Source organism: Oryctolagus cuniculus, chromosome 3, assembly GCF_964237555.1.
Source record: "Oryctolagus cuniculus chromosome 3, mOryCun1.1, whole genome shotgun sequence".
Lineage (NCBI taxonomy): Eukaryota > Metazoa > Chordata > Mammalia > Lagomorpha > Leporidae > Oryctolagus > Oryctolagus cuniculus.
In genome coordinates this window covers 109,160,414-109,187,442 of record NC_091434.1, presented here as the reverse complement: position 1 = coordinate 109,187,442, position 27,029 = coordinate 109,160,414, and the positions used below count along the sequence as shown (strand labels likewise).

General features: G+C 49.5%; 1 protein-coding gene across 4 annotated transcripts in view; it reads left to right on the top strand.

The window, feature by feature from the left end:
* MGAT5 (alpha-1,6-mannosylglycoprotein 6-beta-N-acetylglucosaminyltransferase) overlaps positions 1-27,029 on the top strand; it is a 369,059-nt gene that overhangs the window by 308,820 nt on the left and 33,210 nt on the right. For all 4 annotated transcript variants that reach the window (XM_051849614.2, XM_051849612.2, XM_070071008.1 and 1 more), the window contains exons 12-14: positions 3,532-3,681; positions 12,985-13,131; positions 24,948-25,064. In XM_051849614.2, the coding sequence (XP_051705574.1) occupies positions 3,532-3,681; positions 12,985-13,131; positions 24,948-25,064 (414 nt within the window). The remainder of the gene's footprint in view (positions 1-3,531; positions 3,682-12,984; positions 13,132-24,947; positions 25,065-27,029) is intronic.

Sequence of the window (27,029 nt, the reverse complement as noted above, 5' to 3'; positions counted from 1 at the left end):
TCTGCAAATGTCCAGATGTCTAAAACATTGTCCATGGTTTTAGAGAATGGCTTAAACATGGACAAAAATAGCATGGAGCTGTACATACTCTTTTGTAGTCATTCTCAACACTGGTGTGTATTTGGAAGAACTAAAGTGTGCTAGGTGTTGATTGTGTTAATCCTAGAACAGTCCAGTAGAGTGAGGATCAGAGTCTGGAGGGGGGGGGGGGGACCAGTTAGATGCTGTGAAGGCAGAATCATCAGGGCACTGTGACTAAGTGGATGTGTGTAGGCGTATGTTGGGGGGGGGGGTAAGGAGGTGGGGGGAACGGAAGGACAAGTGTAAGTCTAGTCCAGGGACCTAGATTGGGGACAGCAGCAGTTGCTGGACACAGGAACAGACAAAAGGATGCTGGCCGGTTAAGGTGGTAGGTTCCCTTTTTTGACCTGTTGTATAGAAGTGGCTGTAGCCACTAGGTAGAAGCATTCTGGATATTTGCTGGGGCTTTTGAAAGACAGTGACAGAGAGGGAGATATCAATTTTCTATCCCCTGGTTCCCTCTCCAAATGGCTGCAACAGCCAGGTCTGGGCAGGCCAAAGCCAGGAGCAAGGAACTCCATCCTGGTCTCCCATCTTCAGCTGTCTTTCTGGTTACGTTAGCAGGAAATTGGATTGGAAGCAGCAGAGCCTGAACTCGAAGTGGTGCTACAATGTGGGATGCCAGCGTAGCAGGAGATGACTTAACCTGCAGCACAGCAGTGCCAGCCTCACGTTCAGGATATTTGGGCACGAAATTCAGGAAAGAGATCTGAGCCGGGGATGCCTCTCTGGGTTCATCTAGCATCCAGTGAGCGTGAACTGTGGCAGTGGCAGTAACTTGGTACGAGAGGTTCCAGTGGCACCTTGGCCTGGGACAGATAACGTGGCTCACCCCCACCAGATTCCTCTGGTGAGAACTCTGACAGGTGGCAGCAAGATGCCTGAGGTGGGATTCCTCAGCTGTCACGTCGCCTTCCAAGGTTAAGAGTTAGGCTTGAGACTTTCTGTTCCTGTAACCACCTGTTGAAATCCTCTCCTGGGGGAATTTATGTAAATCCTCTCTGAAGGTAATTTTTGCTCTCAGGCTTTATCATGTCTTGTTAAGTTCATTGACTTTACCATCCTTGACCTACATTTCTTCCTATCTGCCTGAACTTGATCCCTTGTTGTGTTTGAGGGAGCCCCAGCCTTTTCTGGGATTTGATAGCAGTGCATGTACAACCTCATCTGTTGTTCCTTCCCTAGGCATTTAGTCTGGGAATCCCAGTCTTAAGTCTGTCTGCAGGGAGTATCTTAGGAGCCAGATGGGCCCTTCACTCTCGGGCCTGTCACTCAGCACAGACCTCATCTGGAGCCTGTGCTCCCTTCTGCTGCAGAAGGGAGAGGTGCCTGCTGTGAGGCCTGCAGGTGTCCTGGGAGAGTCCCTGTGCATGATGGGAGTCCACCCAGAGTAGCTTAAGGGGTCTGCGAAGAGTTTGGATAGTTGCTGGTGTTCCAGGATCCAGAATTTCTGGAGAATTTCGGGCAGGGAAGGACTTGCAAACACACGGAAACTATAGCATCCTTGGGCCCTGGTTCTTTCTCCCTCTCCTTTCTCTGCTTTCTTTTCTGTTTCTGCTTCTGTTGTGCCTTCTCCTCCTCCTCCATCTTTTCTATATGTGCCTCCCATCACTCGCTGGCAGGGTTGACGTCTGGATCACAGTAACTCTCTGGGTTCCTCTTATTGACAGCTGTGATCTGTTTCCTCCTCTCCCTCCCTTCAGTCCTTTCTTCTTTTCTCAACCCTGCCGCCCACCCAGGCACCAGGCTTCTGATAATGTACCTGGTCCCTCACTGCCCAGACCCCACCCTGAATGCCCCTCCTGCTCTGAAGTTCACGGGCATCTGCCAGGGACCTCTCTGTGCACAAGATCCTGAGTTCGCAAGACAGGGTCTGCTTGGCTCACTCCACCTGGCTGGCGGAGGATGGGGTCCTACCCCACCCTAAGCCAGACAGCAGGTTGGGGGCAGGGTAACAGAGCCCCCTGCCTGCTTTGTAAGGGCTGTGGGTGGGCACAGGGCCCTGAGAAGGCTGTGTGGGGGCAGGTGTTACCAATGTCTCACACAAGCACCATATCCTAGAGCCCTTCAAATGAACTTGACCCAGTGCCAATTGTAAATGTGGTGTCACTGTGTACTCGCATGTTTAACTCGGGCATTCCGCTGCAGGGCCGGGCTTCTTGATTGCAACCAGAACTCTGCTGCTTCTGCATCCTGCAGGCTTTGGGGCGTGATTTGAAACCCATTTCCCCAAGGTCAAGAAACCTCTGCACTATTCCCCAGGGCAGATGGCAGCCTGCCATGGTCAGAGCCTGTCCACCACTCCCCCATGTGGTGCAACCCCTGGTGCCACACCCCCTGTGTCCCTTACCACCCAAAGTCACAAGACTGGCTATTAATAGGTTTGCCTGGAGTGTCCAAAAACAGACTTAGAATGAGAAAACCATGTCCCACTTTCCTACAACTGGAAAACATTACAGAACTTGAACGTTACAAATTTCAAAAAAAAAATAAAACAACCCACAAAATGCGGCTTGTCCAACTTAGTCACGCGGAAGCCTGGGGAGGAAGAGAGAGTGAGCTTGCTCCCCCGCCACAGGTGGTTTGGATTTAGAAACGTGCCTGGAAATTCACTGACCACGCATGCAGGAAGAGGGTTGCTTCGGCTTGCAGCAAAAAGTCGAAGTGCTCGCAGGGCTCATCCAGGTTTACAGAGTCCCTCTTGTCCGCAGCAGTCTCCCTGCATATTTTCAATCTGTCTCCAGATCCTGAGCCAATCAACCCACATTGTGAGGAACACCCACCTCCCTGTGACCTGAGTTAGGTGGGATCCAGCTCCCACAACATGAGTTCGTCCTCACTAGAAATAGTGGCGAGACCCGGGATGTCTCTGTTCCTTGGGGACAGCTTAGCATCTCCGGATAAATACTCCAGCCCAACCTACTGCTGTCTTTGAACTTCCCTTCCCCAACCTCCTCTCCTTTGAGCAAGAAAATGACCCAAAGGAAGAATGGGGGACCATGCTAACTGACAAAGCAGGGGTTGTAGTTCAGGACAGTTGGCTGTGTGCAGAAGTTGGTGTTTGGTGCTCTGTTGCCTTTCATGGGTTTCTTGCTAAACTGCTGGAGCAATCTATTTTAACCCATAGCTAGTCAGGTCGCTTTAAAAGAAATTTCAGTAGTCAACCTCTCTCCCTCTCTCCCTCTCTCCTTCTCTCTCCTTCTCTCTCCTTCCCTCCCTCCTTCCCTCCCTCTCTCTCTCCCTCCCTCTCTCCCTCTCTCCCTCTCTCCTTCTCTCTCCCTCCCTCCCTCCCTCCCTCCCTCCCTCCTTCCCTCTCTCTCTCTCTCTCTCTCTCGCCCAGCCCCCCCCCCCCCAGTGGCCCTGGGCACTTACAGTTCTGTGCAATGGGACAGGTTGTTAACACCAATGAAAAGAAGAGAGAAACACTTTCTGCTTGTGTGTTCTCTTTAGAATAAGAAGTTCTACTTGGACATAATTCACACGTACATGGAGGTGCACGCGACTGTTTACGGCTCCAGTACCAAGAATATTCCCAGTTACGTGAAAAACCACGGCATCCTCAGTGGACGGGACCTGCAGTTTCTTCTCCGGGAGACCAAGGTGGGTTTTCAGTAGCTGTGTCGACATTCACCAGGCGTGCGGTTCCCAGGCTGGCTTCCCTCCGTGTTGACAATGGGATCAGAATCTTCCGTGCTGTTACTTCAGTGCTGCAGCTCTTTTTTTTTTTTTTTTTTTTTGGACAGGCAGAGTGGACAGTGAGAGAGAGAGAGAAAGGTCTTCCTTTCTTTCTGTTGTTTCACCCCCCGCAATGGCCGCTGCGGCCGGCGCACCGCACTGATCCGAAGCCAGGAGCCAGGTGCTTCTCCTGGTCTCCCATGCGGGTGCAGGGCCCAACCACTTGGGCCATCCTCCACTGCACTCCCTGGCCACAGCAGAGAGCTGGCCTGGAAGAGGAGCAACCGGGACAGAATCCGGTGCCCCGACTGGGACTAGAACCCGGTGTGCCAGCACTGCAGGCAGAGGATTAGCCTAGTGAGCTGCAGTGCTGGCCTGCAGTAGCTCTTGAGGCCCTGTCCAGACAGTGATTGGCCCTGTCAGCTGTCACTGTGAAGTCAGTGTTGCCGTGGATGGAGGTTACTGCTGGTTTGTTAATTGGTTATAGGGCTGGGGACGTCTGGCCCACCAGCCGTATGAGGCCCACAAAACCATCTGTTCTGGCTCTGCTAAAGCGACTGCAGGCCGGACTCAAAATTCAATAAATCTGTGGCAGGCTTATTTTTAAGTTGATAATTTTGTATTGCTGACCAATGATGTTATATATATCCAAATGGCCCTTGGCAGGAGAAAGGTCCCCACCCCTGAATTTTAGTCCAAGAGCATGTTCATGGGGCCTCTAATCTAGGCTGGGGGTCAGGATACAGATGGGAAAAGTAAGGCCTTTCCTGGGGGAGGACCCTGTGATGGAACTTCAGGTTGCACCATGAGCGGGGGTGCCGAACTCCTCCACCCAGCTCGTCCTCATTCCTCCTCTTCCCACAGTACATGCTGGCCACTGAAGCTAGGTAATGGGAAGTCCCCATGGGCGCAAACATCACAGAGGGCATCATAGAAGATGGCAGAAATGAATGGGGTGTGACCACCCCTGGCGTGTGGGCCAGGCAGGGTGAGTCAGGTGGAAAACAGGATGACATGTTCAAGAGAGAGCTAGAAACCAACTTGGCTAGTGTAAGTATTAAAAGAGTAGAAGATGAACCTTATGAGGAGGTGAGGGTCTGATGGCCACAGCCGTAGGCAGGGTTGAGACTGTGTGGTGGAGGTAGCTTGGGGAGCCACTGAGGAGTATTTGGCTGAGCCGTAGCCTGAGGGTGTGGTACTTGGACTCCATGGGGAAGTCTGCCCAGTGGGCTATGTCCTTTCTACATTCTGGATTTGTGAAGAAACAAGTTTGGCCTGGACGGGTTGGCTGGCACTTTTAAGTTAAATGATCTCCCTATGTTGATGAGTGAGGCCTCCTCGTTGATGAATTTTATGAGTATTTACTGAGTAGCTGCTACGTGCCAGGAACCACGCGAGGGGCACGGTCATGAAGAAATCAGGTGGATCTCTCTCACGGTGTTTGCTGCAGCATTGGGAAGCTTGCCTTTAATAGTGGACTTTTTAGCACTGGTCCCTGTCTGACTTCCTTTAGGGGCTCAGTGGGGAGAGAGGTTGAGCAGATGGCCTCCATGGCCTGATGGTGACGGCCAACCACTGGGCTGCGGTTTGTTTCTGGCAGATGTATTCACCTGTGGTGGTGATTGCCACAACAGCTAAGAGCGGTGGACAGGGCAGGTGTTACTGTTAATTTTCTGGTAAACATGAGGAAGTAGGCTAGAGAGTTGGACCTGGGATCAAGACTCGGAAGTGGCCCCTCCATGATTTTCTTTGTTTTGCAAATTCAAGCTCTGCTAAACCCAGGACATCCCATCCTCAGAAACACCCTCGTGTGAGAAACTCGATGGACCCCCACCAGCCAACAGAATATGTGGCTCCTCTTTGCCTCAGTTTCACCATCTGGAAATGCATTTTATTCTTTGTACCATCAAGCCATTGGGTGATTCCATGAATAAAATCGTTAGACACCTGCTTATCTCCTTGGCCAAAGGCCTGGCTTGTTTTGATTATGACTGTGTCTCCTTTCAAGGTCACCTGTAGTCCCATGCCTGGGTGTAGCCTCGCTGGCAGGACGCGTGTCCCCAGCTTCACTGTTGGTTTCCCATCGCCTTCTGCTTTGGTTGACACTTCAGAATTGTCAGAACATCCTCTGATGGTGACAACTGTTTTTGCCATTGGCCTCATTTTACTTTTCTCCACTTCGGGGGATGGAAGAAGTTCAAGCTCCTTGAAAATAGCATTTGCCAGTGCTGGATTTCAACAGCGTGTCACTGCTGTCTCGCACACTTGTATTAACCTCGCCTCATGAGTGTCTTGCTCAGCCTTGCAGATTTTAAAAGAACTCTTACTTACCTCCCATCCATTTACCCTGTCAAGGAATAGGAAATAGGCCAAAATTGAGATCCCTAATATCCAGGGGCGGACAAGAATAGAGGACCCGAAGGCCCGGGCAATGATGTGAGAGATTGCCTTAACAGCCAACAGTTGCGGTTTGCATTTTGAACATGAAGGGTGTATATTCATCTCTGAAAAAGTAGTGCCTTCCTGAGTGTCCCTGATCCCATCCCGTAGTGGCTGTCCATGTGCCTGGAATATATTAAAACACTGCTCGTGGAATGATGGCTCAAAAGGCTGGCAGATATGACAAGGACACAGCACTCCATCACTTAGACTCCCCTCACACGCTGGCCACAGCAGCAGGCACTAAAGTGAATGAATCCCGGGCTTTGAAATAATGGCATCAAAGACCAGGCAGGCTTTGCATTTATGACCCCTTCTGCCTCCCTCTCCTTTTTCGGCCTCCCTGAGCAATTTAAAAGCGATTTATTCCGATGCATGTGAGAAGCGGAGAGCTGGAGCTGCCGACGGGCAGCGGCTGTGGTGTGAGGAGGTCCACACGTGCCTCAGACGTGGGACTGGAGAGGGAAGCAGCTCTGGTCTCCCCGAGAGGTGCAGCAACAGACTGATGCTTCCTCAGCTTCCGCCTCCATGCTGATCCTCTGCAAGCTGTCCTTGCATCTCTGCACCAGGGCAGGAAAGCGTCCACTCAGTGGAATTTTGTCCCCGCCTGCCGCTAGCAGTCTGGAGTCATTAGCAGACCCTGGCTTCAGGGAGCCTTGTAAGGGTGGGAGCAGTTGAGTTCATCCGGAAGTCGAGGCTTGAAAGATCAGCTAGTTGTCGGAATCCAGAGTACGCTTCTAAATGGGGTGTACATTCCGGCGCGTGAATTATTTATCAGAGGACTACAGGAAAGCCATTCAGGCCAGCCAACTCCAGGAGTACAGTTTGCACGGCAACTTGGGGCTCACTGGGGTGGCCTGTTTGTTTTTGTGGCTTTAATCTCCAGCTCTCTTCATGTGGGTTCTTTCCTCGCCTTCCTGGTTTTGACCTTGATTTCCACCTCCAACCGTCTCCACTGGGGAAGCTCTGTTACTGTGAACAAAGAGGGTGTTTGCATCCTACCTTGGCATGCACGAAGGGCTGGAACTGTGTGATTCGGAGCCAGGCCAGGCGCCCTTCTTTCTACACTGGAGAAGCTCTGCTGCTGCCCCTATTCATCCTCTACCCACCTTGACGCAAATCTCCTGACATTCAGCCCTCCAGGAGTCGAGCGGACCATGACCATCCTGTGTGCTCTGCTCATCTGTGTGTCTACAGGACTGTGGCACCTACCCAGAGGCCTGGATGCGATGGGGCTTGTGTAGAATGCACCGCCTGACCCCATCCTGCTCCATGCCTGCCCCTCACTGCCCCCACCTTCACACACTGCCCCCAGCAGCTGTGGCTCTGCCTACTGTCCAGGAATGTTCTCAAAACCAGGGCTTACAGCAGCACCTAGGACCAGACCCACATGCGGCACCACGAGTGCACAGGGACTGTGCTTTCTAGTCACAGGTACGTTGCCTGTGCCCACCTGACCTCCAGGAAGCCTTTGGTTAGAGCTTGGGAACTCCCAAACTGAACAACTCAACAATAAGAAAGTATTGAATGCAGACATGATGCCACAGGTGGAAAATGCCGCCCTTGACCTTGTGTGATAGGTCACGGTCACAATGCAGGATGCTGAAATGACTGGAAACAGTTGCATTGGAATAAAGTGCATAGGAAGTGGAAGTGATTTCGTGTGTAGGCTGGGGTGCCGCCCCCAAGATAACTCATTTTATGAGTGCAAATGTTCCAAAACTCAAGATTTGAAATCCACACTTCTGCTCCCTAAGCATTTCAGATTAGGGGTTCTTACCTTGTAAATTGGAAAGGTTAAAGAAAGGACTTGAGATCCAGCTGGGATCTGAGGGCCATGACCCCACAAGTGATTTCTGCCTGTTTTTTTATGAGTCAAGCCTTTGTATATCCCAGGTCTCCCCATCAGGGACCACTGCCTTTCTGGTACCCCGGATGTCTGCAGGCCATGTGAGTGACAGCCCAAGAGCTCACTTCTCTTTCAGATGCTGGTTCCCCTTTGTCCTCAGGCACCCATCTCAAGCAGGGTTCCTCCTACTGTCCCTTGGGTCATTCCCATGCCTTCCAGATGAGGAAAGAAATCGGACAAACACAGACATGCACATTCCTCCTCCCCTGTCCAGTATTTGTGTATGGAGGATGAAGAGTGTAGGGTCTGACTTCCAGATGCAAGGCACATCCCCACACCCAGCTACACGCAAACACATCACCCTGTCTGCACAGGGACACCTGGGTGCAGCAAAGATCTAGTCCATTAGCAGTCACTCTTTTGCTGTTCGTCTAGTTATTTCTGGATACAGAAATAATTTGGCCAGTGGAGCCCTCAAGGAGCATACAGGTGTGCTGGAGGGAACCAGTCAGGTAACTCACAGTGTGAGAAGTACCCAGGGACCAGGTGGTAATACACAGTAAAGCTGCCCTCCTGCCGCCTCGCTGCGACGCTGAGTGGAGGCCGTGGTGCCAAGTGCTGTGCGCGACTAAGAGTCACTAATGTGGCTGGGGTGAACCTGCTGCAGAGCGCAGAAGCCAACCGCCAGCCACGCTTTAACGCATTGAACACACTGGTGTTGTCATGGCACACATGACCATGGGGTTTACTGGGACAGTGACAGCCTTTATCTCCACCTTGACCATGCCCTGGTGCTAAAGCGCTTTCCATGCATTCTGTCTCTTCATATTCCAAATCCGGTGCTGCTGGTACTGTTACAATCCCGTTTAAGAACGCAGAGGCCAGAGCTCTGGCTGTGACTAAGCCTGCAGCCGCCTCCCTATTGGGAGGACCCGCTGTGGAATGTGAACGGGAGAGGAGAGGTCTAGGAAGGTGGCCCCAGGCGGCGGTGCCTGAGCCCACCTCCACTGGTGACCTACTCAGGCTGGCCCAGCTGAAGATGTTCGGCGTCTCCAGCCTTGAAGGGCTTCCCATTCTCTCCTCCTCCCATGCCAGAATCAGCAGATGGCAATGCATTTGCTTTTGTCTGGGGATTTGCAAGTGACTGACTGAGGCACAGGAACTCTGCATCTTGATGGTGCTGGAGTGCCCAGCTTTAGCTTGGTCCAACTCTTTTTTTTTTTTTTTTTTTAAGATTGATTGATTTATTTGAAAGTCGGAGCTACACAAAGAGAGAAGGAGAGACAGAGGGAGAGGTCCTCCCCCCAACTGGCCGCAATGGCTGGAGCTATGCTGATCCAAAGCCAGGAACCAGGAGCTTCTTCCAGGTCTCCCACGCGGGTGCAGGGGCCCAAGGACTTGGGCCATCCTCTACTGCTTTTCCAGGCCACAGCAGAGAGCTGGATCGGAAGTGGAGCAGCTGGGACTCCAACCTGCACCTACATGGGATGCCGGCACTGCAGACGGTGCCTTTATCCGCCACGCCACAGCGCCAGCCCCTAACTCTTTTTTTTTAGGTATTTGAGGAGTGAACTAGCAGCCAGGAGCTCTCTATCCCTGTCTCTATTAATTAATTCTTATCTAAATATGAAGGGATTGTTTTATAAGATTTACTGATGTATTTATTCGAAAGGCAGCATGATCTCTTAGCCTCCCAGACAGCTGCAATTTCTGGGTCTGGGCCAGACCACAGGCCAGGAGCCAGAAATTCATAGCAAGAACTCAAGTACTTGGGCTCTTATCTGCTGCCTCCCAGGCACATTAGCAGGGAACCCAATCTGAAGCAGAGCAGCCTGTACTCAAACCAGCACTCGGATATGGGGTGCGAGCACCCCAGGTGAGGCTTAACCTGCTGCACTGCGCCACCAGTCCCAAGGAACCTCTGTTAGGGGCTGTCCTGAGTGATATAAGGCAATGCTGTTTCTCTTTGTCAGTGGCCGTGTAGCACTGTCCCATGGCTGAAGCGTGGTGCTTGGTCCTTTCTCTGTTTCGCATCGGTTCCAAATGCTCCCAGAAGAGCCTGTCGTCCCTGTGCCTAGAACTGCTCGGTGATGGAGCTGCCGTGGCAGCCAGGGGCCTGTGCCATCATCTGGAAGGTCCCCACCCGAGGCCTGGCTCCTGAAGGCAGGGCAGAGCACACAGCACATAGGGTCGGCTTTCTCCCGGGGAGTGGGGCCTCGGCTCGCGCGTGCATCCGTGCCGCGTGTCTCTTGCCTCCACGCTGCAGAACTCTGAGTGAGCACCATGAGGACGGAAGCAGAGCATTTGGAAGGAGGGAAACGTTTTTGTGTGGTTAAGGTGCCCACGTGTGGCCACGCCAGCAGCACACAGAGGTTTGCCGATGGTGGTGCTGAGTTCTCTGGGCCTACTCTGTCGTCTTTCCAACCACAAATGCGCTCTGTGTCCTGAGCCCACCTGCTTCCCTGTAATGCACAGGTAATGAGTACACAGGAAGCAAGGGAAAAGATTGCCTATTGACAGAAATGACCAAAGAAAACTGTTATTTTGGTGTTTCCACGTAATGCATTTCCTGCAATCCTAATTAGTGTGATGAGAAAACTCATTGCCAAGATATTGTGTGGTGTTTGCTTAAGCTTCATTCTAAAATGGTGAGGCTTGGGAGAGTTGGCCCGAAGTGTTTACTTTATGTGTACAGAGATATTCTGGTGCCAGCGGGGCAGAAGAGATGGTGCAAATTGCTATTCAGTTATAATTAAACCGAGGTCGCATTCAAGCCCATTAAGCAACAGCCTCAAATCCTTTTAATTAATAGGTTCACACTGGTTGGTCTGAAGGAGCTAATTAAATTTTTTTCCCCAAGATTTTCTGTTAAATAGATGAGCATTGTGCCTCATGCATTAACTGCAGAGTTGTTCTTTGCAATGTAGTGGTGATGAAGGGATCAGCACTTCGTGGTAGGCCCTGATGTTGAGAGGTCGGGATGCACTGTGGACTGCCATACAGAACCCAGCTGCATCTTCTAGCACCTGTCTTCTCACAGAGTCGCAGATCTGGATGCCCTGTGCCTTCCCATTCCCCACTGCAGCCTGAGCAAGCTCATCTCATTTCTCCTAGATGGCCCACGCATCCTCGCCAAGGTCAGAGAAAAAGCAGAACCTAGAGATCGAAAGTCTCAAGGGTGATAAACCTGGGTCCTTCATTTTTAATCAAGCAGGAATGTCTAGGAGCTGGCTCTCTGCACCATTTCGTCCTGTGCCTTCTGCTGCTGGCAGTCCCAACCCCCACCTCTGAGCCACAAGCCCCACCCCAGCTAGTGCTCCTAAGCTGGCCTTGACAGTCTCCTTTCTGTTTGCTGAATGAGTAAGATGGAAAGTGTGAGCCTGGGGATGGTGTAGAGATTGGCCCTTGTCTGCAGCCCCTGGGCCCCTGCGGCCATGCTCTCCCTCACCCATGTGGTCTCTGCAGCTGCTTTCTCCCAAGGGGAGGGCGCCCAGGCAGCAGGTGGAGCTCTGCTGGCCCCTCTCCCCAGCTCCCTCCCCTAGGAGTACTGCAAGCAGTGAGAGCCAAGGTTTGCAAGAAAAGCAAGGCACTTCCTCCCAACGCCCAGAAATATGAGCCTCCTGCCCTGTATCAAAGTTAACGGAGGATCTAAGAGGACAGTTTTTTGCCCTAGAATTTCCCTAGCGACTATGTAACCCTCCAAGGTTTCAGCCATGGCATGCTGCATCCTCATGTGTGCCCGGGAAGCCTTAATTTCAAATAATCATTCTGTGAAAGAAGCTGCGAAGATGGCCGAGCAGGGAGGGGAGAAACACCCCCAGCCATATTCAGCCGGGCAGATGTCGCACTAGGAGCCACATCTCAGCGCTGGCCCCATGGTGTTCTGCACACCAGGGCGGGAGGAAGCCACAGCCTTGGAGCCCACTTGGCCTTTGTCCCTTGATGAGCTTCTGGGGACTGGAGCAATTTTGGAACTGGTTCCTTGGCGTGTATGGGACAAGCTCACAATGGATTTGTTCATTCATTCTTAAATGAATATGAAGGAATCATAAAGACTTATTTCCGTATGTATTCAAAAGGCAGAATAAGAGATCTTGACTCCCTCAGGGCCCGCCAGCAGTGTGATAGGTGCCCTCTGCGAGGCATTTCTGGGAGATGCTATTTCAATTTTGGACCCAGGAATGAGCGCCCGCCAGGCTGCAGCTCTTCCGCTTTGTCACAGCAGCTCTGGCTGCTATAGCCGCCGTGGCCCGGACTTGGAACGCGTGTTTCTGCTGCCATCTGTCGCCTGCCGTGGGGAAGGCACACCGTTTGCAACCCCAGGGAGGGAAGCAGCCTGGCAGGGGGAGCAGCTCTGCACCCGTTCCCCCACCGCCACCCTCCCCCGCACTGGACAGGGCGTGCTGGTGGCCCCTAGAGAAGAGCCCGCTGTGAAAACCTGCGTTTCCCGCCCTACCATCATCATTTGACTGCAGTCGCATTTGAACTGCAATCAAACCACCCAGTGACCTCTCTGTGCCTCCGCCCACAGCCCTGAAAGGGCCCTTGTTCCCTTGGCTCAGTGAAGAAAGCTTCTGTTTAGTTAAGCGCGTGTTTTTCCAGTCCTGTCTCCCGGTGAGGTACAGAAAGATGATTGTTGGGTCTTGCTTTTTGTTGTTGTCTTTTTCTTTTAACCCCTGACCTCCCTCCCCCTCCCCACCCCTCCCCCACCTCCTCACTTTCTTAGCGAAGAAGGAAAGTGCGGGAAGCTGCGCAGTTTGGATCTGAGAACCCCCCGTGATGCTTTTCAGATCCCGGTCTGAGCCGACTTCTCTACAGGGCCTGGGACCCTTCCAGCGTGTCTGAGGCACGCACAGGGAGGCCTCAGCAGAGCCCCCTGCGAGCCAGGGATGCCAGTCCTGACTGATGTGTTTATGTGCTGTGTGTTTTCTGTCCTACAGTTGTTTGTTGGACTTGGGTTCCCTTATGAGGGCCCGGCTCCCTTGGAGGCCATTGCAAATGGATGTGCTTTTCTGAACCCCAAGTTCAACCCGCCCAAAAGCAGCAAAAACACAGACTTTTTCATCGGCAAGCCGACGCTGAGAGAGGTAAGCATCTTTGGGAAGTCGTTCTCTGTGCAGTTACACGGATGGTGGCTATTTATGGAATGCTGCTATGTTCCTTGGTATCTGTGGGGCATTGGTTCCAGCTCTCCCCACTGCCCCCCAAATCTGCGGATGCTCGAGGCCCTTGCATAAAACAGCACAGACCCTGTGCATATCCTCTGTATGCTTTATTTTTTAAAGAAGCTTTATTTTATCTATTTGAAAGAATTAGAGAGGTCTTCCATCTCTTGGTTCACTCCCCAAGTGGCTGCAACTGCTGGAACTGGGCCATTCAAAAGCCAGGAGCTGGGAGCTTCTGGGTCTCCCATTTGGGTACAAGGGCCCAAGGACCTGGACCATCTGCTGATATCCCAGGTGCATTAGCAGGGAGCTGGATCAGAAGTGGAGCATCCGGGACTCGAACTGGCACACATATGGGATGGCAGCACTGCAGGCCTTGCTTTAACCCACTGAGCCACAGCCAGCGCTGGCCCTCACGTATACTTTAAGTCATCTGTAGATTACTTAAAATACTGAGTATAAGTGTTTGTATAGAACTATTGTAGAGTGTTTAGGGAGTAGTGACAAGCAAAGCTGTACATGTTCAGAGATGCAGTTTTTTCCAAATGTTTTCAGTTTGTGCCTGATTGAGTCTGCGGGTGACAGACCCATGGACTGGAGGCTGACACTCTTATTAACTTTATTCAACATGGTGAGGTGGGAGGCGGGGCATTTGGCGTGGCCTTGAGGCTCAGAGAGATGAATGACTTGGTGGTATCACCTTATACATTGGTGCCTGGCCAGGATTTGAGCCTACATCTGACTTCACGAAGTAAGGCCAAGTCTATCTTAAGGTGAACACGGACATTCTAGCCTTCTGGTTATGATGGAACTCTGATCTTGTGCATGGCTATAATGTAAGTAATAAGGAAATCAACACAGTTATTTGGAGGAGAATCTTCTGTCCTTGATAGGCTGTGAAGGGTAAAAGGCTCAAAGAGTTTTCAAGGGACCATCGCCCTGAAAGACGTGCCGTGGGTTGCTGCCGTGACCTGCCTGAATGTTAGCTCACCGTCAGCAAGCGCCATCCTGTGCAGCAGCCCTGCCCAGCAGGAAGCACGAACAGAGGACTCCTTTGAATTGCCTTCAGAGCTCTCCTGAAAATCCGCAATGGGTGATGGATCGCCAGGGTGGTTGGATTGGATTCAGGGCTGTAAGCAAAGGTCATTAACAACAGAGTGTGAGTGGTCAAGCAGATGTTCCCGTGTCTGGTCAGACACAAGTATGTGCAGGAAGCTGTGGCTGATTTCCTTGAGATTTCTGTGTGGTTAGTGAGTGGTGCTAAAAGCTGCGTGTGCACAGGAAGTCAAAGCAGCGTCCCGGTCACTCAGGGCCTTGCACTGGGGGGCGTTACCCTTATGGGCAGCCTGCCCATGATGTGACAGCAGCACAGAAGGAATGTTTGGGAGGCATACCTTCCCCAAGTCTGCTGCTTTAAACCCTTCACTTTCCCCGATTCTGTCTCCCAAAGAGCACATGCAATGAATTTTCAGTAAGTACTCTGTAGAGATGACTCAGATCTCTCCAGTTCATGGAATTGATTACGTTGGGAGTTCTTTTCTCTGACCCTTCCTGTCCTTCATGAAATGGCAACAAGAGACATAGGAAGGGCAAAGAGATGCGTAGGTGACCTCACAAAGGTTAACCTGGGGCCCAGGTAAACTGCTGACGTGGGCCCCTTGTTTGCTTGCTTGCTTTTTCCTGCAGCTGGTCGCATACATTTGAATTCTTTATTTCAATGAGTGGTTTCTTCTTGCGAGGTCAGTTGGTTCATTCATTCCTTAGCAATACGTATGCACACCTGGGTGCAGGTCCTAGGGTGCAGAGATCAGGACCAGCCAGCCGTTGAAGGGCTCACTCTTTGGAAAGATTTAAAAACCACCTCCCCCGAGCTGAGAACATCTCAGTGTAGGAGTCGATGCTTTAGTGGGTGATGACTTCTTCGGAGTTTGGGATAAAAATGGACTAACAAAATGATCCCTAGGGTTTTTTGTTTTGACAAGTAAAAGTTGTGTGTGTGTGTGTGTGTATAGTATAATAACTTGATATTTTGATATCAAGAAACTGAACATTGCAGTGAAGCAAACTGACACCCCGTCACCTTACACAGATGCCGTTTTTGGCGTAGTGAGAACACTGAAGACCTGCCATCTTGGCGGATTGCAAGTGTACACTGCAGTATTGTTAGCCCGAACTCACTCATCTTAGATAGCTACAACTTTGTAATATTTGACTATTTTAGATTCTGCATACAAAGGAGATGATGCAGTATTTTTGTATATCTATATCTGACTGACTTAACAATGTCCTGGAGTTTCTTTTGTATTGCAAATGATAAGATCTTCTGTTTTTAAGGCTAAATCATATCCCATATGCATGTACTCAGACACAGTTTCTTTATCATTCATCTATTGGTAGCCACTTAGGTAGTGTCCATGCCTTACCTCCTGTGAATGGCATGACAGTGTACATGGGAGTGCAGATGTCTCACGGATGTACTGATCTCAGATCCTTTGCATATGTATCCTACAATGGGATTGCTGGATCATGCATTAGTTATATTTTAATTTTTTGAGGAACCTGCCTACTCCTTTCTGTAATGACTTTACTGCTTCACATTCCTGCCAACAGAGCTCAAGGGCTCTCTGTTTACCACTTTCTCACCAACACCTGTTACCTTGTGTCTCATAAAAGTCATTCAAAGAGGCACGAAGTGATACCTCACTGGATTTTGATTTGCATTTCTCTGATAATTAGTGAAGTTGAACACCTTTTCATGTAGCTGTTTGCTTTTCATCTTCTTTTGAGAAGTATCCAAGTCCTTATTTTTTAATTGCATTATTTGGTGTTTTGCTCTCGAATGTCCTATATATTTCAGATATTATCCCCTTCTCGGATATATGGTTAGCAAGTGTTTTCTCTCGTTCTGTAAGTTCCCTTTTCATTCTGTGATTACTTCCTTTGCTGTAAAGAGGCAGTCCTGTTTGTCTGTTTTGTGCTTGTCCTTTTGGTCCAAAATTTCATTGCCCAGACTTGGTGTGAGGAAACCATTTCACTAACATTTTTTCCAATAGTTGTAGTATTTTAGCTGTGTATGTGATTCAAGAATGCAGTTTTATTCTTCTGCATGGACATACCCAGTTTTCTTCCCATCCCTACAGTGTGCTCTTGGCACCCATGTTGAAAACCGAGTGTAAATGTGTAGACTCATCTCTAGTTTCCTAACTAGTTTCATTTCTAAGTGTTCCATTCACTGGTGCTAAGTATTTTCTTTAAAAAAAAAAAAAGATTTATTTATTTGAAAGTTACAGAGAGAAGGAGAGACACAGAGAGAGGTCTTCCATCTACTGGTTCACTCCCCAAATGATTGCAATGGCCAGAGCTGAGCCCATCTGAAGCCAGGAACTTGTTCCAGATCTCTCATGTGTGTACAGGGGCCCAGTGACTTGGGCCATACTCCGCTACTTTCCAAGCACATTAGCAGGGAGCAGGATCAGAAGTGGAGCGGCTGGGACTCGAACCAGAGCCCATATGGGATGCCGGCACTGCAGGTTGGGGCTTTACCCCACTGCACCACAGCACTGGCCCCGGCACTAAGTGTTTTTCACAGTGTTGTGGGACCATCACTACCATCCATTTTCAGAACTTACTTACCATCCCAAATAGACATTCTGTACCCATTAAATAGACACTCCACATTCTCCCTTCCCCAGCACCTAATGACCTCAATTCTACTTCATCACTGTGAATTTGCCTATTCTAGGTACCTCGTATAGATGGAATATATATGTGTTCCATTGTGCCTGACTTACTTAGCATAATATTTTGAGACTTCGTGCTGTGGTGTTATCAGAACCACATTCCTTGTTTAATGCTGCATAGTCCATCATAGGTATTCATCACTGATGGACATTTGGATTCTTTCCACTTTTTGCCTATTGTGAATAATGGGACTACAAAACTTACCATACAAATATGTTTTGAGGCCCTGCTATCATCAATTTTGGGGGAGCCTATACCTATAAGTGGATTGTTAGAATGTATGTCTTCTTTATTTTGAAATAAGTTTAGCCATACAGAAAAATTAGAAAAATATTAGAGTACAGAGAGCCCCTCCATCCATCTGCCCCTGTTGGTATAATTTTACAAAGTCGCGTAGTTATCAAAACCAGGAAATAAATACTGGCTCTGTGGTATTATCTAAGCTACAGACTCCATCTAGACTTGGCCAGTTTTTCTACTCAGGTCCTTTGTCTGTTTCTGTATTCAGTTCAGGGTCCCTTGTTGTATTCCCTTGCAATATCTCCTCGTCTCCTGCAGTCTCTGACAGTTCAATCATTCATTGTCAGTCATGACCTTGATGTTTTTGAAGAGTACGGATGAGGTTTTTGGTACACTGTCCCTGAGTGGGATGGGGCTGCTGTATGAGGTGATGCATTTTGGGCAAGGTCACTGAGCAGTGATGTGACCTTCTCACTGCGTGGGGTCAGGAGATGCACAGCCTCGATATGTTTTGTGACTGGTGACATTCATCTTGATCATTTGGTTACAGTAGTGTTTGCAGGTTTATCCACTGGGAAGTTACTGTTTTCCTCTACCTTAGGGACAATGGTCTGAAGCTATGCAGATAGCCTGCATCTCCAACTTGTGCCGATGCGTTTATTGAGCCATGTAGCAGTGTATCTGGTATGCGACAGCCGTTACTATGTTATTCTGAGGGTAATCCTCTGTTTGCTTCCCTGTGATTTTTTTCTAATGCATGAAAAGAAATCCATCTCTTTTCTTACCACAGTTTTTGTATACGAGCCTTTGTGAAGTGATAGATTGAAAGTATCTTCTACCGGGGCTACTGTTGTGCGGTGGATCGAGCGGCCACTTGTGTCACTGGCAAACCTTGTCAGAGAGCCACTTCTAGTCCTAGCTGCTCCGCTTCTGAGCCAGCTCCTTTGTAATGCTCCTGGGAAAGCAGCAGAAGATGGCTCAAGTACTTGGGTCCCTGCCACCCATGTGGGAGACCCAAATGGCTCCTAGCTTCAGCCTGGTACAGCCCTGACCATCCCAGTGGTTTGGGGAGGGAACCAAAGAAGGTGTCTTTCTCTCTGCCTTTTCCTCTCTGTCACCCTGCCTTTCAAATAAATGAAAAATAAATATGTATTTTAAACATTTTATTTATTTGAGAGTTCCAGACAGAGGCAAAGAGGGAGGTCTTCCATCTGCTGGTTCACTCCCCAGAAGGCCACAATGGCCAGAGCTGAACCAGAAGCTTTTTCCAAGTCTCTCATTTGGGTGCAGGGGTCAAAGCACTTGGGCCACCTTCCACTGGTTTCCCAGGCTATTAGCAGAGAGCTGGATCAGAGAAGAGGCAGCTGGGACTCGTACTAGTGCCCATATGGGATGCTGGCACTGCAGGCAGAGGCTTAGCCTACTACACCACAGCACTGACCCAAACATAGGGTTTTTTTTTTTTCTTTTTTTTTTTAAAGTATCTTAGACTAAGGTAGCAGCAGGAAGCTTGCTGTTAACACTAATGTTTCCTGACAAACATTTGGGACAGTCCAGACACACTCTGCCCATTGCCAGTGAATGATGGGAGACTGCACAGATCACATCAGCCAGGATGTCATTACAGAGAAAAGTTTGTTTGTTGTTTTCTATCTGCTGAGGTCCTGAAGGGTTTTCACTCTTTTTTTTTAAATTTATTTATTTATTTGAAAGGCAGATAGGCAGAGGCAGAGAGAGAGTTTCCATCTGCTTGTTCACTCCCCAGATGGCTCCAACAGCTGGAGCTGGGCCGATCAGGAGCTTGGAGCTTCTTCTGAGTCTCCCATGTGGGTGCCAGGGCCCAAGAACTTGGGCCATCTTCCACTGCTTTCCCAAGCACATTAGCAGAGAGCTGGATCAGAAGTGGAGCAGCCAAGTCTCAAACCAGCGCCCATATCACATGCAAGCACTGCAGGTGGCAGCTTCACCTGCTAAGCCCCAACACCAGCCCCAACTCTTTCTTATAAATTAGTACATAACACTTGTGTATATGTCTCTTCTTGGCTGTTATATGAGATTAAGAAAAAGCCTACAGTTGTGAATGTGAGTTCAGCTTTTTTGTTTTTTTTTTTTTTTAAATATATTTATTTATTTGAAAGGCAGGGTTACAGAGGAGAGACAGAGACAGAGAGAGGTCTTCCTTCTGCTGGTTCACTCCTCAGATGGCTGCTGGGCCAGGCTGGAACCGAGAGCTTCGTCTGGGTCTCCCATGTGGGTGGCAGGGACCCATTCCCTTGGGCCATCTTCTGCTGCTTTTCCCAGGCCGTTAGCAGAAAGCTGGACTGGAATTGGAACAGCCAGGACACAAACCAGTACTCATAAGGGATCCAGGCACAGGCGGTGGCTTTACCCACTGCACCACAGCACCAGCCCAATTTTGTTTTTGTTTTTCTATTGGATTAATTTTTCCAACCACAATGCCTGCTCTCAGGGAAAAAAAAAATTTCTAATGCCTTAAGTAATATAGTCAAAGTTCTGTTCCAATATAAATTAGATCTTTATTCTTATCTTGGGAAACATTGGTTGATTCTCAATCATTATTCTGACATTTTGTAAACCATTAGAAATTCTCTAGCTTCAGAGTTTGCCCTTTTTTTCCCCCATAAAGAGCACTCGTGTTCTCCTTGGAGATTTAATAGCCACTCTGAAGTAATGTCTCATATTTAATAAGATTTTCATTACTTTTACAAACTATCCTCCGGTAAATTTAGTGATGGACACAGAGTGAAGTAGCTGAGGTCAGGCAGTCCTCAGTAAATTAACAGCGAGGACCGCGGCATTCGGGGGCCAGAGCACTCACAAAGGCCTTCCCCGTAAAACCAGTAAAACCACGGAGCCTCCATAAACGCAAAAGGCGTAAATGATAATGGCTGAGCACTTTGCCGCTTCCAAGTGCTTCGCGCAACCCTGTAAATAAGCAGGGGCCCTGAAAGGGGGGAGGGCGGAGACAGCACTGATGTGCAAATCCTGACGTTGGTGGCACATTTCCTTGACCCTGGTGCCAGTGGAAGAGCTAATTAGTTTGTTCTCCAGGCCACAAAATGAAAACAGCGTGACATTGTGCTGATCTCCAGAAAAGACCCAACACAGGCATAAATTCAGTCCTAGGATTTTTTTTTTTTTTATGTTGCAAGTTTTAAGAGGGTGATTAAAAAGGCTGCTGCTGGGATCAAGCTTTCGGTCGTCTTTGTCGTAAGAACTCAGTGTCATCCTGTAAATTGTCTTCGTCCTCTGTTCAAAGTGAGAAAGTGGCTGAAGGATCAGGATTGGAATTTCGCTCGGCTGCTTTCTGGCTGTGTGGTTTGGGGGAAGCCCAAATCCCTCTCAGCCTCAGAATCCACACTGATACTTGGGAAACCTGGTCACTAACGCATGCCCAGGGGACTGGCAGCAGGGCCTGTCCAGCCTGGGGCTTCGTCACCTTGGGTTGAATCCACAATACACACAGAGAAAAAAATGGAGGCTTCCACAGTTCCCTGGGGCTGCTGAGGGTCTGTGGCCTCTCTCACTTGATCCTGGAGCCTGGCAGAAGGAGAGGGTGCATGTCAGAAGGCTGGGGGCTGAAGAAGTGAGGGAGGCAATTGCCTTAGGGCGGCAGAGGCAGGTGCAGGGATGGGCTAAGCTGCTGCCCTGAAGCCTGCGACAGCCCTGAGAGACTGCAGCGAAGGCTCGCAGCCGGGGCTCTGTGACTGGTGCCTTGGGTGTGCTGCCCTGAGTGGTGTATGCCTCTGGTGTTTAGCATACAAAGAATAGTGGCTAAGAGCAAGATGGAGAGGTGCCAGGGAAATCGTCCAGCCTTCTGAGTGTCCTGGAGTCTGAAGGAGAGAGAGAGAAAGGGCCAGCTTGGCTTCTGAAGCCAAAGTCTGTACTTATCAGGCCCAGTGCTTCCTTCTGTATTTTTTTCTAAAGATTGATCTATTTATTTGAAAGGCACGAGAGAGAGGGAGAGACAAAGATCTTTCATCTGCTGGTTCGCTCCCCAAATGGGCACAGTGGAGTAGTTGAGGTGGGCCAGGCTGAAGCCAGGAGCCTGGAACTCCATCTGGGTCTCTCCCATCACTGGCAGGGGCCTGAGGCCCTGGGCCATCTTCTGATGTTTTCCTAGGTACATTAACAGGGAATTGGGTCAGAATCAAGACTCAAACCTGCTCTCCTACGGGATGCTGGTGTCGCAGGTGGCAGCTTAATCCACTGTGCCACAATGCCAGCCCTCAATAACTTTTTTTTTTTTTTTTGACAGGCAGAGTAGACAGTGAGAGAGAGAGAGAGAGAAAAAGGTCTTCCTTTGCCATTGGTTCACCCTCCAATGGCCGCCGCGGCCAGTGCACCGTGCTGATCCAATGGCAGGAGCCAGGTACTTATCCTGGTCTCCCATGGGGTGCAGGGCCCAAGCACTTGGGCCATCCTCCACTGCACTCCCTGGCCACAGCAGAGAGCTGGCCTGGAAGAGGGGCAACTGGGACAGAATCCGGCATCCCGACTGGGACTAGAACCCGGTGTGCCGGTGCCGCAAGGCGGAGGATTAGCCTAGTGAGCCGCGGCGCCGGCTCAATAACTCTTTTTATAATAAGCATATCACCTGCTTTTCTCTGCTGTGGTGAAATATGTAAAAGATGTAACATTTACAACATATGTAATTACATATATAAATTCAAAAAATTATTTCCTAACTCTACTGTAAGAAAGACACAAAAGGAAAATAATTTCCAGTGGGGTACAGACTGAATATCCTTTCTGAAATGCCTGGGACCACAAGTGTTTCAGTTGCTGGATGTCTGGGGAGTTTCGAGTGCTTGCATATACATAATGAGGCATCCTGGCGAGCAGACCCAAGTGTATTGTCAGCTTTTCATTACTGCAACTAAAACACCCTGGAGGAGCTACTTACAAAGCAAGAAGGCCTGTTTCGGCTCATGCTTGTAGAGATCCGCAGTCCCAAAACCGGATGCCCCGTGAGTCGGGCAGCTGATGAGGGAGGCTGGTGACAGCTGAGTGTGCGCTGAGAATGCTCACGTGGCAATCCAGGAAGCAAAGAACAAGTGGCCTGAACTCAGCTTTTATAACATACCTTCTCAAGAGGGTCGCCGGTGACAGCACTCCCCAGTGGCCTGAAGATCTACGTGGCCCACTTCCAAGATCCCATAATCAGATCGTGGCCCTGCCCCTTAATCTGTTCAAAGTAGTCCATTAACCATGCATATAAGGTTTCAGGAACCAAGCCCCTGACTTGTGGGTCTTAGAGGAGCACCCAAGCTGTCAATGAAACCATCACACGGGGGCCGGGATTGTGGTAGTGGGTTAAGACACCACCTGCAATGCCAGCATCCCACAGCTGGGCCCTGGTGAGCTCCCAACTGCTCCATGTCCAATCCAGCTCCCTGCTCATGTGCCTGGGAAAGCAGCAGAGGACAGTGCAAGTGCTTGGGGCCTGCCACCTGCTTAGGAGACCTGGCTGGAGCTCCAGCCTCCTGGTTTTGGTCTGGCCCAGCTCCAACTCTTGTGGCCATTTAGGGAGTGAACCAGCAGATGGAAGAAACCATCGCACCAAGTGTAAACATGGAATTCCCTTTACCCATAAGGTAAATTAAGGTCATTTTTTTTTAACAGGCAGAGTGGACAGTGAGAGAGACAGAGAGAAAGGTCTTCCTTTGCCGTGGGTTCACCCTCCAATGGCCAGCGCACCGCGCTGATCCGATGGCAGGAGCCAGGTGCTTCTCCTGGTCTCCCATGGGGTGCAGGGCCCAAGCACTTGGGCCATCTTCTACTGTTTTCCCTGGCCACAGCAGAGAGCTGGCCTGGAAGAGGGGCAACTGGGACAGAATCCGGCGCCCCGACCGGGACTAGAACCCAGTGTGCCGGCGTCGCAAGGCGGAGGATTAGCCTAGTGAGCCGCGGCGCCGGCCTTAAATGAAGGTCATTTTATACATACTTACTGCACTCACATATTGACTGTGACCAGTCTCACATGAAGTCAGGTGTGGACTTTCCCACCTGTGATGTCCCATCAGCATTCAAAAGGTTTTAAGATTTACAGCATTGGGAATCTTTGGATTCGGGATGCTCAATCTATAATAACGTAGTTCAGCAGTATGCAGCTAGGAACTGCACAACGCCAGGCCCAAGAACTGTAATAACTATGTGATGTCTCATTCCTCCTCTCATGTGTGTACGTATTTAAAAAGAATAAAATATTCAGCTGAATATAGTCAGCCTTTTTTGCTTATAATTGGCATTATAAAAGAGTAGCTAACTATGAATACATTGCGTACACACAAAGGTATACGTGACTGCATCAGCATGATAGCTACAGATAGGGACCAATCCTGATGTGTTTTACCAGCTCTGATACCTTGAGTGGCATTGACGTTGCTGTCACAATGTTTCTGAAACACTGATAGCTCATTGGTGAAGTCTCAAATAAAGCATACTTATATGATAATTAACTCTGGGAAAATTCAGCATGGATTAAAACAGTGTCAAAGAGTTTTAGATTCAATAGACTCACGCGAGCCCAGCAGGGCCCATGGTGGTGGTGTGGCAGGTGCTGGATTGGACGAGTTGGTTCTTGTGCTGGACTCCGCTGTCCGTCAGGAGATGGGGTGGAGCTCTCATCTCCACGCACAGATGGAGGGCAGCACCGCCTTCCGCGGTCATTGTGCAAACTAAAAACACCCGCAAGTGTCCAGGATGCTTCTTTATACCATGACAAGAACAGCCATGGGAACATGACTGAGCGGTAATCCCAGCTGCCTTAAACACTGGGCTCCTGAATACCTCACGCCTCAAGTGTGCCAGCGTGTACGCTTGCTTTCTTTGGCTACACTTGGTTTTTAAAATAGAACCACCATGTTTTGCTGTTCTGGTTACAAGCTGTCCTTATAAATGTAAAACTCCAATGTTATTAATGATTGATTATTCCTGAAGCCATCCTAAAAATTCTTTGCTTTTCCAAGGACTTTTTCATACACACAATTCTCATCATCCTATGCCTTCCAGGATTGGTTCTTAGTGTAATTTTCTATGCTTACCTGTGTGTCGTAGCTAGGATAATGCACGCTGGTTTGATCTACATGATGGTCAGGGTTGGGTTATGGCTGAGAGTAAGCGTTCCTCGTGGGGAAGTGCTGCCTTGTCATCTGATTATGACATTGCACCTCTTATTCCCGGTGGGATTCCGGGTGTGAAGCCATCACTGTTTATTTTACCTGCTTTGTGGATACTTAGGAGGTTTTGATCCGTAAGGGGAAAGACCAGAATGTCTTGGTACCTATGCATGTACAACTCAGTACCATAAAAAGCATCAGGCTGGGATGGGCAGGTTTTGGGGTACAGTGGGTGGAGCCACTACAATGTCTGCATCCCATAGGGGAGCACTAGCTTGAGTCCCAACTCTGCTTCCAATCAAGCCCCCTGCTAATGCGCCTGGGAAGCAGTAGTGATGGCTCAAGCACTTGAGGCCCTGCCACCAACTCCCAACATGTGGGAGACCCAGAAGGAGTCTCCTGGCTCCAGCCTTGCCAGCCCCAGCTGTTGCAGCCATCTGCAGACTGAATCAGTGGATGGAAGAGCTCTTATTTAATGTCTCTCCCTCTCTGTCACTCTGCCTTTCAAATAAATACATCTATTTAAAAATATAAAATAAATAAAAAGCACAGGAAGTTTTTGTTGTTGTTGAAAAAGTCACTGTGCAACTGAGGCATTTGGTGTTTCTTTTCCAGCTGACGTCCCAGCATCCTTATGCTGAAGTCTTCATCGGCCGACCGCACGTTTGGACTGTGGACCTCGGCCACCGGGAGGAAGTGGAGGATGCAGTGAAAGCAATTTTAAATCAGAAGGTGGTTGCTTTTTTTTCTGCTTGTCCCCATGCATAATGGGACCTGAAATGTGTGGAGAGCATCCCAGGCCCTGGGTTTTAGTAAGTGCAGCTTAATCACCTCAGCTTTACCCTGGAGTCAGGAAACAGCAGAACTGTGGGATTTGGCCTGGAGATTACACAGACGTTCTGCGGGACGGAAGCAGCTGGTATCCAGAGGTGACCATGGGTTCCACAAGTCCTGTTAACGCAGTTGCTGGTATCTCCTGCCCGGCAGCCAGGGCTTGGGTCCTACTGGACAGCAGTGAAAGGCTAGGCCTGCTTCTCTTAAAGAGAGAAACTGCAGCACTGAGGAAATATGGGGAAACGTTCTTACAGAGATCTGTCTATTGGGATTTTTTTTTGTCCTAAGCAATTTGTAGAATTTTGTAAAAACTTCTTAACATTTCTGAACCCATGTCAGCAATTTAGTAAGTACCTGCTCTGCACAAAGCGCCCCCTGAGCCTTTCTGGGGGAAGAGGGTGTTACTTCCATAAACGTGAACCAGGCTGGCTCCTGCCTGTAGAAAACTGGCCGTTGAGTAAGGCTGAGTTCACTTATCCCAAGACTGCCTTGGCCTCCCTCAAGTCCCCACAATCTCCTGTACTTGTACCTGGGTGCTTTTTAAGGTTCATGGAAAATGGAGTTTAAGAAGAAGTTTATTTTGGTCCAAGAGATGTTTGAAATCCGCATGTAGTTATCTCGCAGTATGATTTCGTGAACTTTTTGAAGTCCCATTGTATATACAATGTGGAAAGCAACCTGCAGAATCCCTAGGAGTGGCAGTGGTAAGAGGTTTTCCGGAGAATGCCACGTTTAATTCTTAGAGGATGAGTAAGAATTTGCAGAACAAAACTGAAGGGTGGGGCCCAAGGCACTGTGGAGTAAACAGGAAGAGACTGGGAGTGCTTACATCCCTGGAGGTGCAGACAGCTTGCTTGCACCAAGGCCATCTTTCCCCCTTGGGAGATAGAAGGATTTTCAGCTGTGGGCCACTGTGCTGCTGATTGTACTTCATTCACACATTCCCGGGGTCGGGGGCAAGAACACCTGATGCATCATCTCTGTCCTGCTCCTCTAAAGGAGGTCTTGTTGTCGGGCTTTGGGGTAGCTGCCAGCAGGTGCAGCAGCCGTCTCCATCTCAGCAGTTTGGAGCTGAGGCTCAGCTACTTCAGTGGCTGAGCTGCTGGAATGGCCTCGGGATATCTGCCCTCACCTACCACTTCCCCACCTGAGCACCAGTCCTGTGGAGGACGAGGGTGCTGTTTGCGTCAGTCTCCAGAACCCTTGGTGCATTAGTTCCCTAAGACTGGCACTCAGAGTACTGCAAACTTGGTGGCTTCCAACAACAGAAATGTCCTCTCTGGTAGTCCTGGAGCCAAAATTCCAAAGTCAACAAGTCAGCAAGGTCATGCAGGGAAGACTCCGCCTTGCCTCTTCCCGCCTCTGGTGGGCCCAAGTGTCCTGTGCTTGCAGCTCCTGAGTTTTCATCCCTGCCTCTTCCTGCATCAGGGGGCTTCTCCCTTTCTGTGCCTGTCTTCTCTCCTCACAGGCAACTAAACACCCTAACTTAGTGTGGCCTCTTGTTGACTTCGGTACACTTGCAGCATGTTATTTCCAAATATGTTCACAATCATAGGTACCAAGGATCAGGACCTCAACACAGTTTTGGGAACAGAGTTCAGCCTACCACACTTTAGTAAAATGCTGGTGCCCCTTTGAAGGAGTCATTTAAAGGTTGGGATCATGGCATAAACTTTAGATCATGGGATCCAGAGCTTTTTGGTTTACCAGGTCCCTTTGTCAAACCACGATTGACTGGGAATGCTCACCCCAATGAAGCTGTTCTCTCTATTCCACAGAAATGGTCAGTGCACCACAGCTTAAAACCTCCCTCAACCTTATTCCAAAAATGACTTCATGCCATTTTAATAATTATAACAGTAG